We start from the raw sequence: 13,348 nt of genomic DNA, 5'->3' as shown, positions 1-13,348 counted from the left end.
AAGCTTCAATTCACTGATCACACATTTATTTCTCTTAATAATAAGAGAGTTCTTACTTCAGTATAATAACTTATTGATCTGAAGATACTGAAAGATATCTATCAGCTTAAGCTTTATCTTGACTCAGCTCTGAATAATATCTCAGTATTCTGAAAGTCTGAGCAGACACTGAAAGTGATTGAGATATCAGTTATTAATGTACTAATATACAGTATTATCAAACTCTGAATTAAGTAGATTAAGAAGATATCTGTATTTTATAATATTATTTAACTGTACAGTCTGTGATATAATATTAGTAAGATATTAGATAATAGTAGTAAGTTCTGATTAAGAAGATAATCTTGACTTCTGATTATTAGTCACTTATTATCTTCTATTATACAGAACATGTCAGTGAAGCAGTTTATAGTCTGATCTTTCAGCACTCAGATCTCTGTATATTTCTCAAATACTATCTTTACAGAAAGATGAATAAGAATGTTTATATTATTATTCAGAGTCTGAATTCATAGAAATATATTATATATACAGTGTACTGAATACTCTGCTCTATTAATTTATATCAGCTGCAGAAACTGATCACAGCTCAGTTAAGATCAGTCAATCAGCAGTCTTATATTCAGAAACTCATCTGAAAATGTGATCTGCTCAGCAGATGTCTTGAATGATCTCTCAAGAAGTACAAGAGAATCATTAAGTATAAGCTTTACAAGAAGATCAGCTGTGAGCTGACAGACACATGTCAGTAGATAAGAGATAAACTTCTATATAATGTACAGAAAAAATTTGACTTTGAGAAGTCTCTGTGTGAGATTAAGTGACAGCTGTCTGGAATCAAGGTCTCAAAGACATTCAGTGAGTCTCAGAGCATCAATGAGAAAGTCCTGTTCTCACAGTAAAGAATGATCTCAGTGCTTCTCTCACTGCTCTGTAAGACACTGTGAGATGAGATGCTTTGATGCATTGAGAGAATTGATGCAGTTGCAGCATACTGTCTCTTCAAGAAGAGAGATACTTGTCAACTTCTGTGTGATAAGAGACCTATCACTCTGATGCTTCAGAGAGTCAGAGTGAAGATGTATATTTCTCTGTCTCTCAGTCAGAGAAAGATTGCAGCAGGGGTCATGATAAAGAACTATCAGTCACTCTACTGCTTCATCTGTCTGAATAGATTCTCTACTCACAGTAGAATGACCAAGCATCTCAGATGAAAACACCTCCAGCACATCAAGTCTGAAGACATGATCAGATGCTCATGTTGTGATGTGGTTCTTGAGAGCAAGATGGAGCTTCAGAGCCATGTCTACCATGTTCACAGCATGATTAGTCCAGACAATCTGTAGTCATTTAGACTCTCTCTCTTGCATCTACAAATATATTACCGTGTAGAACACATTCATCACCTCAATTCCCCCCTGTATGTTTACAATCTCTGCTTCCACTGTGCCAGAAGCATATACACTTAGAAATATCAATCAAATGAATTATATCTCATCATTATTTCTGGCCCTTAATTATTTTTAATACTTTTGCTACAAAGTGCCTATGATCTAAATCACATCTGAAGGTCTCACATTTCATCTGACAAGTTGAGAGGACTGCAACATAGCCTCTGTGACAGAGCTGTTCTGCAGTTAATAAATAAACACAGTTTAGCAGAGTAAAACCTAGCAGGAATAAGAAATGTGAAAGAGACACACTAACCCAGACAGGCATTGTCCTGCTGAATAAATCTTCCGTTTTAGTCGTAATATGACCATATTAGCCCACGTGACCCGAATATTGAGCAGCCGATGCCTTTCAGAAATTACCCCCAAAGTACGTCGCAAGGAAAATCTACAGCCAACGAACCGTACCAAAATGTATACATTCAATCAGGCAATACAGTTACGCGAAGTATATTGCCTCGAAGCATCGTATTTCAGCCAGTGAATTCGGCGCCGGTAGCACGACCGAACATTACTGGAAGCGAGCAGGGGTGTCAGCTTGGAGAGCGCAGGAATCCGTTACCCCCGACATCCCCGCCCTCTCCAAATCCTATGTCTGATGGCTTCGGTTCGAATAACGCTAGACAAGAATTTGTACCTCAGGCTGCCCCTGACAATTTAGACTGCTTTGATAGTGCAATGGAAGCCTTCGCCTGTCGGGCCGTCCCCCAAGGTTCGGACTTCAACGACCTTGGCAATGTAAACGACGAAATGCAGCTGTTCGCATCTCAGGACGCAGTCGCTCTCGGCTTTGAAAATTTTGGCAGTGCAAACTATGAAATGCAGCAGTTCGCATCTCAAGGCGCCAATCTCTATGCTTCGGAGAGTACAGCGTAATCCAAAGTTTATATTTGGTTTAATAATAAAAAATTTATAACTTAATACAATGCCTACAATGATCCACTGCGGAAGTCTGGCCAACTCAACGCGTTCTTGCGTCTCAGTTTTATGCTTTGTAACGGAATGTTATAGAACGATCGACAAGCACAGAGCTGTTAACGGATTACGAAGTTTCCTATTTATTTATTTTTGGTTTCTTGGTTGCATGACCAGGCCATGGCTTCTCTAAAGAATAGGGGATATAGTGGGCATGGACAGGCCATGGCTACTCTGAAGAATAGGGGAATTTTTTCCCCTGGGGACGACATTGGGCATGACCAGGCCATGGCTTCTCTAAAGAATAGGGGATAGTGGGCATGAACAGGCCATGGCTACTCTAAAGAATAGGGGAATTTTTTCCCCTGGGGACGACATTGGGCATGGCCAGGCCATGGCTTCTCCAAAGAATAGGGGATATAGTGGGCATGGACAGGCCATGGCTACTCTGAAGAATAGGGGAATTTTTTCCCCTGGGGACGACATTGGGCATGACCAGGCCATGGCTTCTCTAAAGAATAGGGGATAGTGGGCATATACTGGGCATGAACAGGCCATGGCTACTCTGAAGAATAGGGGAATATTTTCACCTGGGGACGACATCTGGCATGACCAGGCCATGAATATTCTATTATGCCTTCCGGTTTAAACCAGTTCATTTCGGTTGGTTACCAGTACTCTGCTGAGCCTTACTAGAACCCCACAAGAGAGACGGGTATTATGGGTCATGTAAATAATTCCATCTAATTGAACAATAGCCAATGGTGCATCTCCCGAGTTCCCATAGTGCGGGTCAATTTGTTCAAATGGTTCTCCCTGAAAGGGACTGTAGCCATCACCCTTCGGGAAAACATTGAAGCATGGGAGATGAAAGTATACGGCGACTAGAGATGGATTACTAAAGGTAGGTGCAGAGTCTTAACTAGTTCCAAGGTCAACGGCGAAAGTGATTAAAACTAAATCAAAATAGACCACAAAATGGTTAACCTCAATGGGCTTGCCGTCTGGCGGTTTCCCCCCCCCTTTGCAGAAGAGTGACCAGTTAGACACCATTATCTAAACCCTTAAAGCTATTGGTGTTTAGCAAAGAAAACGAAACAACAAATAAAGATCAGAAAATTGCAAGTTTATATAAAATTTAATTGATGCCCTGAGACATACAAATATTGGTATCTATAATCATAATTTTAACATATAGATATAAAACAAGCATTTGCTTCTAAAATATATTCAGAAGCGATAGTATTAAACAACCGAAAACATGACACTTAAATTTCTCCCCAAAGTACTGGCATTTACAACTAAATCTTTCACTGAGGCATTTTCTTTCCGTGCTCCACAGCAATAAATTTACGTATCCCCAGGGTTTTTCGCCTTCTTACGGCATTCTTCTTCTGCTGACTGTGTTCGATTGGCCACGACTTTGGTGTAGCTCTCAGGGACATATGATTTCCCAGGGATTGAGCTGCCACAAGCTCAGAAATCAGTGTTCTTGCGGCATGACAGAATTTCAAGGTATCTTTAGTTCTCAGAATGCCCCTTAAGCTTGAGGAAGACCACACTTTAAATCAGATATCATGGTTTTTAAGATGTTCTATAATCTCAAGGCATTTTTAGTTCTCAGAATACTACTCTTTGAACCTGAGAGAGATCACATTCTCAGAACACTCTTCAATTCTGAGGAGAACCACACTTTAAATCTGTAATGTCATGATTCTGAAAGCTACTTGAGGCCCAACACTGAGCATTAAGCCTCAAGCTATCTGCAGAATCATGACATTATAGGTTTCACGCGTGGTTCTCCTTAGGGTTGAGAAGTGTAATAGGAATAAGCCCTCTCTTAGGTTTAAAAAACATTTCAGGAATCCAAAATGCCCATAAAATGTTCAAGAATTGGTGACATGCTTGGCCTTTGCCAGAAGGCAAAAGTATTTACCGACCGCAATTGCGAATTATTCCATTATTACTGAATTGTTACTCAATTATTACTAGTTATTCAACATTCTAGAAGATGATGTTGGGTTATCGATGATAACACATGGTATCAAGAGCTTCTTTGAGCTCATTCTCAGATTTTATCATTTTCTCCACCGAATACTCCGCAAGTGGCTTAATAAGATCTGGCCTTTAGAAGTGTGAGAGAGGTTGAACGTGGTTGATTGTTGTTGTTATCTTCTAGTAGCTAGTGAAAGCTAAATATATGTGTGTGGGTCACGTGGGTTAGGGCTTGTGTAGTGTGGGATGATTAATCTGTTGTATTCGTGTAGAAAGAGCTAGCTATATATATTACATATGAGATCACGTGTAGGCGGAGCGGTCGCTACGGCAACGCCACTAGGGCGGATGCTACACCCCCCCTCGCATTGCCATGCGAGATCACAAACATCATAATAAAGAATCAATCATCTCTTACAAATCTAGCTATGCCATTCTCAAATTCATCCAAATCATGCTATCTGCATTGAGTTTGTGTATTCTGTCTCTCTTCACCTGTAAAACCTAGTAAATCAAGGAATCAATAAAATGCAATTATACTCAAGAGTTTAGTCAATTCATCTGCTGTCATTTCTTCAGTTGAAATGTAATTAATTGAGATTATGTCATTGTTCAACTGGCTGCGGGTGTAATGAAATCAGGTATCAATATACTTGCTTCTCACAGTGATTGCAGTCACTGTGACAAGATCAATCACTCTCTTATTATTCACTTTAATTAGCAGGGGGTCTTCTGCTTCAATGAAGCTCAGATTCATTATCATACTTCTCAATCATGTTGCTTTGTATACAGCTTCACTCAATGCCATGTATTCTGCCTCATTAGAGCTTAAGAATACACAGGATTGCTTACTCAATTGTCATGAAATCAGCATGTTTCTCAATTTGAAGATGTAACTGAATATAGATTTATAATTATTATTCAACAGATCAGCTCAATCAGAATCTGTATATTTGATCAGCATGTATATTATATTCAGGAATTCATTCTCAGATCTCTCATCATTCTTTGCATAGAATATGCCAATCTCATGCATTTCTTTCAAATATCAAATGATATGTAATAGAGCCTTTCATATCTTAGAAGTGAGAGCAGTGTTCTTCTGTGTTAGTAGAGATATCACATGAGTGATATTCAGCTGCAGCTTGATAGCTAAGTATTACAGATATTCAATACTATGCTGAAATTATTACTTTGTAAAATCACTTTCTTTTTCAGAAATGAAGAAGTCATCTAGAGATAGATTCTTATTCATGAGTGTACAGACAGCAGTTACATTATCTAGGTGAAAATCTTCTATCAATTCATTGATGTAACATTAAAGTATTAATTTGATTTCACTCTTCATATATTTCACTTTCATTTCTAGATATTTTATGAATTTCTTTAAGTCTTTGATCTCTAGTTTTTACTGTAAAATGTTAATAAGTCAATCAGCATTCTTCAGAGCATCTGCAAAGATATGAAGATCATTAATATATATAGTTATATACAGGTGTTTTCAGACTGAATGCTTTCAAAGAGCAGAGTTATAAAAACTCAGACTGAAGTCATTTTCTCACAGTATAGCTGTTAAGTAATTATATTATATTTTAACAGCTGAATTCAATTTATATAGAGATTCTTCAACTGCATAGATGAGTGTACACTGAGTTTCTTATTCAAAGTCTGTGAGTTATCTTATATAGACTGTTTTTCTAATCTATTATACAGATATATCATTACTATATTCACTTACTATAGAGTTCAATCACACTTTGCAGTAATTATAAACATCATTTAATTTATTATATCTGTAATCACAGAGATATAAGTCTTCTAATAAGTATCTCTCTTTAATCAGTTATTATATATAATCTATCAAGATTTTTATAATATATTATTCTTATTAGCATTGAAATCATCAGAGTGATTCTTTTCAATGAATACTCAGTAATCAGATGCCACTGATTCATTATATAAGATATCAGAATGTGAAATAAGTGTTCAGATCTTGCATCTCTCAAGATTAGATATTTTGCATTGTATTAATTTCTTTCAATAATCTTCTATCATCTCTGATCTACTTATAGCATTCTTGTGTGATTTCAGAAGAAAATCAGTAATGAGAATGAGAGTATAAGCTGCAAATGTCTTCATCAGCTGCATTTAATCTATACTCATCAATTCAGAAATGTCAGAATTCTTCATTAAATAGATGATAGAAACAGTGTTAGTTGCTGCAGTTGTAGTTGTAGTAATCTTCAGCATTTCTTACACTTTTATGAGAAAAAATCACATCACTTGTGTCAATAATTTTATCTATTGTAGAACTTCATAAGCAATAGATTGAATGTTCACAGAATTCAATAAGCTTATATAAATCAGTCTGTGTGAACAACTTATTCAACAGCTTCTATGATTCATGAAGATGAGTAAAAACATCAGTTTCAAGCTCACAGAAATGTGTGATCTGTGATGAGGTGTTTGTCAATGCTGAAAAGAGAATTGTATGAGAGCTATGAACAGCTTCTTTACTATTGTCATCTGCAACTGCAGGCCAATACTTTTCATTATATAGAACTGTAGACATGAGTGTATTATTCATGATTGAAATAACTGTTTTCAGAATATCTACTTAGAATTTCTTCAGAATCTTCTTGCTGATAAGAACTGCTCTGACACAGGCTATAATTATATGTATTTCACACTCAGACACATCATCTTAGTGTGGTGATTAAGAAGTAGTTAATTCTTATACTGTGTTATAATTGATGAACAATGCTGTAATCTTTATGAATCTGAATATATTATCAATATCAGTTCTGACATATACTAATGCAGTAAAACCTAGATTCTTCATGAATTGAACTCAGTATATATAGTAATTGTAAGCTTGATTCTTGATATATAAGAAATAGATTCATCTATATCTGATCATGTTATCTGTAATTAACATGTAATATTTATTACTCTGTCACAATTTAACAGAGTGATCTGTAGACTCACTCAATGTCTGTCTATTATCTGCAAGATTGATATGAATCTGCTTCATTGAGTGTACAGCTTGTGACATGAGAGTGATTAAGTATTTATATATCATACCCACTTTAATGCAGGTGTTGTAAAAGAAATTAATCTTGATATCTTTGACATGAATACTAGATAGTGAATTCTTTGTCAATGCTATAATAACTTCTGTGTATATATGTCTCAGATCAATATATCACTCTGCAAGTATTTTCACAGTTGTAGATGATTCTTGATGTTGAGATTGATCATCAGTGAAATCATTATTATCAATAGCAGTTATGACTTTAACATAGTCATTATCATATACATATGATTTTACTGTGAAGTAAACTGCTTTAGACTCATAATGTACATTAACTTCTGACATTCTTTTAACTATTTTATAAATTGAGTTCTGAGATATATAAATTGCAGTGAAAATCACTTCACTTAATGCTTTAATAATGAAATAGAATGAGGTGTTTGAGCTTGAAAGCTTATATTGAAAATTCTGATTCTTCAACCTGATAAATGATAATAGATTGACTGTGAGATTAAGAACATAATAAATATCACAGACAGTGATATTCTCTTCTTCAGATTCTAGAAGAAGATCACTGATCTCTTTGATATGACTGTAATCTTTATCTGCTATGTGAATCTTCATATTATCATTGTATATCTTTCACTGAATGAGAGACTGCTTTTCATCTATCATATGAAAACTCACACATGTGTCAAGAAATCAAGGTTTGCTTATTATATTAATACTTGCTGAAAAAGCAATTGCTGCATTGACAGCTGCAGATTGTGAAATCATAAGATCAGAGAATTTCTTCTTCTTATCATCTTTGTTCTTCTTTTTACTCTTCTGCTTACTATGTTCACTGATACTGACATTGTTGCTATTGTTCTTCTCAGGTGTAATAATATGTTTCTTGTTTAACTTGCATCACTGTTCAGTAGCAAGTTCTGAATACAGATATCAATAGGTGTTTTTCCAGTACTATTTTAAACTGCATATCTCACATTTGAAACTGTGTGTGAATAATGTAGAGAGAGTCATAGTAGTTGTATTAACTCACTAAGACTTAAGATGTTCATTCTTAGACTTGCTTGTATAGTTTATCAACTGTTTTATAAGATTATCAATATCAATGTTATGTATAGAGTTCTGATCAGATGTGTAGAAATTATCTAAATATGTCTTAATAAAAGACTTTTGATGCTTCTTCAGATCAATAAGAAAGAGATTGTGATAGAAGTCTTCTGAGTTATTTATCAATTTCTTATGATATATAACTAGATAATGAAATATTCTCTGAAATATCAGATAATTGTTATCTCTGACATGTAAGATGATGAATTCTTTCACAATATTCATATATTTCTCTGCAAGTGAGACAGCATATTTAACTCTAATTCTTTCTTATAGCACAGCTGCATTATCTGGCTCAAGAGTTTCAATAATTGTATATACAGGTTCTAATAAGAACTGCAACATATATTGATACAGTACTTTGATATAAATGCTTCATTTTTCAACACTTAATGTGTCTTAACTGATGTCTTCTGAACAGATATGTTGATTCTTTGTAAGAATGTCAGATTCATCAATGACTTCAGTATTTACAAGAATTTCTGTACATCAGATCTTATAGTTATTATTATCAAATGTGATTACAGCTTTGATATTCATGGCTTTTTAAACATTCTTTTGATATTCACAGATCTCAGATTTGAAATCATCTGCTGCAGAGATGACTACTCAATGTACACTTATTCTGTCACAGAATATTATCAGATTATTAAATATCATTGATATTATATTATCTGAACTCATTCTAGACATGATACTTGTGTGTCACACTTCTGTATATATTGCTTATAAGCTTAAGATGCTATTATCTGATTCATGATTCACTCTGCTATTTATAGATAACTTCATGATCTCTTCTGTAACTTCTATATATTATATAGTATCTATTTTCTCTGATTCTTTGTTAATAGATGTCTGAGTGTGAGAATGTAAATATAAAGTTCTCCTTCTATTACTCTGTGATGTAGACATATCACTTATCAGTCAAAGAAGAATTGAATGAAGAAACTGAAAAAAAAAAAAATGTTATATTATACAGTAGAGTTCTGCTATTTCAATTACTGATCAAGTAGATACACTTGAAACATGCAATGTAAATGTGATAAAAGAATTCTCCTATCTGAGATGAACACATTCAATGCTTACACAGGTGTTTTTAAACAAAAGTAAGAAAAAAAAAATATAATTCTTTGTAAAAATGTGCTATCCGGGCTATAACCTGTGGGATGGTTAATCTGTTGTATTCGTGTAGGAAGAGCTAGCTATATATATTACATATGAGATCACGTGTAGGCGGAGCGGTCGCTACGGCAACGCCACTAGGGCGGATGCTACATGTAGTAGCTCCAACAAGAAGTTGCAACTGTAGGGTGACTGATAGCTGGTCTTCCAGCGGATTCCAGCACGTGACGGCTCTTGGTTTTTCTTAGCTTTACCGACATGGTATCTGCCATTTCCTTCAGCCAATGGATTTGAGACACATGCATTGTTTTATACAGAACAGATAAGATTATCGGTAGAGAAATGTCTGAGCTCTGGCGGAAAGGAAGCGATTCAGCCCACGAAAAGCTTGGTCTTTGAAACAAAGAGCGGAAACATCTGTATTTATAGTCGTACGCTGCATAACTGCCTGCGTGACAAAAAGAGGCTTGCAACAAAATCAGCAGTGCGACAGAAATGTCCTGGGACAAAAGAAGGCTTGCAACAAAAGCAGCAGTGCGACAGAAATGTTCTAGTGACAAAAAGAGGCTTGCAACAAAAGCAGCAGTGCGACAGAAATGTCCTGTGCAACGGAAATGTCCTAGAATAAAAGCTGACTTACAGCAAAGAAAGTACTGACTAGTAAAAGAAATAAGAAGATAAAAGATCAAAAATGTAGAAAAGATTTTCAAAAGTTCAAAAAGTCAAATCAAAAATAAATTCAACAGTTTCTGAAATCAACAGGGCGCCTGAAATAGCCGCTGGAGACCCACCAATTACAGTGCTAAAAGCAACTAGCGTGAGTACCAGCTCGAGAAGCCGCCCAGGGTACCTTGGAGTGGAACTGGTGAGAATTCTCCACTAGTCACCCTTTTGCGCATGATTGCCGTATTCCACGCATATCATGCAATGCGACGACACGGGAAGAAAATATTTGACATGGTGACAGACTGATGAGAGAAAGCGGTAAAGTACGCACTATGGAGCCACGGTTTCTTAATCACTAAACGCGTCTCTAAATGATGTCATTCCTGCAATTTCGACTTTTTACATTTGTGGGCATTTTATTCATTCCCAATTCTGTAGACTTCTTCTGGTCCAAGCACAATATCTGCTCTAGTGCAAAGTGTGGCTATGAATTCAGATGGCGTGGCCGAGTAGAAAATCGAGTCAAAATGATGAGGGCCACGGTTTTGGATTGCAGATCATGGCCCAAGCATGCAATCGTCGCGGCAAAACGACTGATCGTTCGAAAAGACGTTCGACAGAAGTACACTTTTAAAAAGCGCCATTTGGCTCAATGAACGCCACCCTATTTCTAGACAACACTCACTCGTGGCTATAAATTGAGATCTCTTCCCATTGTGCCAAGAGATAACTATCAAGTCCCAGATCTTTATCTTCATTGGAATCAAATGCTACATTATGCAACCATCAAACTCAAAGCATGTCAAGAAGCCATGGACTGCGCACAGTAGACTTGTACAGATGCGTTATTGACAGAAAGGCACACTCCAACATATGCTGCGCAGCTACTTCGATGACTGCCACTGCAAAGGTGTCTACCTTCTCATCCATGAAGACAATCAGTACTTTACAATTAATTTTAACAAGTCTGATTCCCTGAGCAGCCACTTTCCACCACCAGATGAAGACATAGTGAGTGCCATGTCTGATACAGCCCAGAAAAGACACACTCTTACAGAGATAGGAGAAGCATTATCCCCCTCCATCCCGAATGACGTGCGAGAACTACATGAAATATCTGAAGTTCAGAGAGGGGAAGAGGGGAAAACAAGGGAAACTTGAGAATAAGCATGAATAGATGAAAATTTGTTTGTTGTAAATTACAATGAAGTAGAGAAAATTACTAAGCAGAGCCTTTGCCTGTTTTGGAAAGTTAAATTTTATATTGATTGCACACTCAATAAGAAGTTCCAAGTATTCTGGTTTCTCGGCAAAAGCTGGTGGCGCCCCTTGAGAATCGTTATTTTTTGTTGCCTTTCACTCAAAATATATGGTATCCGTCAGGGGCCTCATTTCTGTGGTTTTCGTTCAGCATCGTGAGTGCAAAATGTCATCCTTGGGGATTAGTAGATTATCGTCGCTTTGAGCAGAAATCATGGCTACCCCTGAGAATCAATTAGAAGTTCTAAGTATTCTGGTCTTTCAGTGGCGTCCCTCTAGGATCGTCATTCTTTGTGGCCTTTCACTCAAAAATTATGGCATCCCAAGGGCCTTTATTTTTATGGCCTTTCGCTCAAGTCATGGCCCTCCCAAAGGATTCTATCTTTGTGGCCTTTTCGCTCAAAATTGTGGCATCTCCCAAGGGATCACCTTCCCCAAGGAGTTCACTTCCTTAAGGCTGCTGACACCACATGGGACTCTATCTCTGGAAGCCGGGAGGGATTCCCCCAGGGTGTTCAGTTCCGCAGGAATAATTAGCACCCAAAGAAGGCCGCGATTTCAATGAGAAAAGCCATCATTTTACGGCTCTTCAGGGTGGTGAGTACCCGAGGACATGAAACCCACGAAGAAAACAACATTTTCTTATCAAATGACCACAATTATAACAGTTCCCCGAGACAATATAGTCTCTGAGGGAACTGACTTCGGGCACCACTCACTGATCCCACGAGGGAAATTGGCTTTGGGTGGTAGCCCACCACTCTGTCGACTCTTATATTCTAATTTTATGCAAGGGCGAGCAGGTGGATAAATGATTGGGTATTATAATATCAAATAAACAAATGAGTGTTTTGGTTGGCATAATTGACAAGCGAACATCCCATCTTCCATTAATTGCGTGTTGATGGTCGAGGACGTAATGTGCTCAGACGTTTCTTTCGTTGTATCTTCTCTTTCTTTCTTTGTTGCTTCTCCTCCTGCTTCCGCAGCTTGAACCTGGCATTGCCCGGGAGCCAATTGTCCGGGAGATACGTTTCCACCACATAGCGCACATTGCGAACATATTTACTGTCTCGCAATACCTTTTCTCCGACATGACAGATCTTAGGACTCCTCTCAACCTCCCCCGCCTCATACCGATAGTGAAGATTCTCCAACACGCCATCAGCCAAAGGTTCTGTTGTAGCCCCAGAATCTGAGATATTGTCTTTATCTTCGGGTTCGATGTCGCCAGAATGTTGAGACAGGTTATTTGAGGTCCTGTCAACAGACAGCCGCTTGTTTGGGACGTTAAAAGAGGCTGCAGTCTGACATGAGAAATAGAAATAGAAGAGGGCATTATATAGAGCAAAACAGAGGAGAAGGGGAGGAGGCAATATGTCATTGAATTCTTACCCGAGGCATGGGTTTGGGATGGCACCTTCTGGAGAAAGTCACCCAACGCATCGCGATAAGTTGGGATGGTAGAATTTTGCTGCGCATCGGGCGACAGATGCTGACTGGGTAATGGAGGAGGGTTCTCGGTTCCTTGTCTATCCATGTTGAGGACGTGCAGCAAGACGAGCAAATATCTTGAAGAGGGAAGAAGATTTTGAAGGAGACTGAAGGCTGTATTCAGATGAGAGGGGAAGTGCCTTTTATAGCCTTTTAGACCATGTTCATTTGACTGGCAGCATCACCTGTCAGCATTACCTTCCACCTGGTCCATTCTAACTGGCGGGGAGTCTGCTTCTCCTACACCTACCTCACTGCGCCTCTGACAAAAGCAGCACAGGGGGAAGTCAGGGGT

The 13,348-nt window shown here is 37.5% G+C and overlaps 2 protein-coding genes across 2 annotated transcripts; one reads left to right on the top strand and one right to left on the bottom strand.

Moving 5' to 3' along the window:
* Positions 1–1,780: 1,780 nt before the first annotated feature.
* Positions 1,781–2,525, top strand: BDBG_07323 (uncharacterized protein). Its single transcript, XM_031723042.1, has one exon. The coding sequence runs from the start codon at positions 1,797–1,799 to the stop codon at positions 2,325–2,327; it is 531 nt and encodes a 176-aa protein (XP_031580113.1). The 5' UTR covers positions 1,781–1,796; the 3' UTR covers positions 2,328–2,525.
* Positions 2,526–12,449: 9,924 nt separating this feature from the next.
* BDBG_07321 (uncharacterized protein) lies at positions 12,450–13,188 on the bottom strand (the record flags this gene model as incomplete). Its single annotated transcript, XM_002622323.2, has 2 exons — positions 12,955–13,188; positions 12,450–12,859 (listed from the first exon to the last, which is right to left on the bottom strand). Exons 1-2 carry the CDS (start codon positions 13,097–13,099, stop codon positions 12,450–12,452), a joined length of 555 nt encoding a protein of 184 aa, XP_002622369.1. The 5' UTR covers positions 13,100–13,188.
* Between the last annotated feature and the right edge of the window lie 160 nt (positions 13,189–13,348).

Source organism: Blastomyces gilchristii (assembly GCF_000003855.2).
Source record: "Blastomyces gilchristii SLH14081 genomic scaffold supercont1.18, whole genome shotgun sequence".
Classification (NCBI taxonomy): Eukaryota; Fungi; Ascomycota; class Eurotiomycetes; order Onygenales; family Ajellomycetaceae; genus Blastomyces; species Blastomyces gilchristii.
This window is presented reverse-complemented; position numbering and strand designations above follow the sequence as displayed.

Excerpts from the sequence above, each read along its gene's own strand:
- BDBG_07323 (XM_031723042.1), top strand. The coding sequence starts at position 1,797 with ATGCCTTTCAGAAATTACCCCCAAAGTACGTCGCAAGGAAAATCTACA.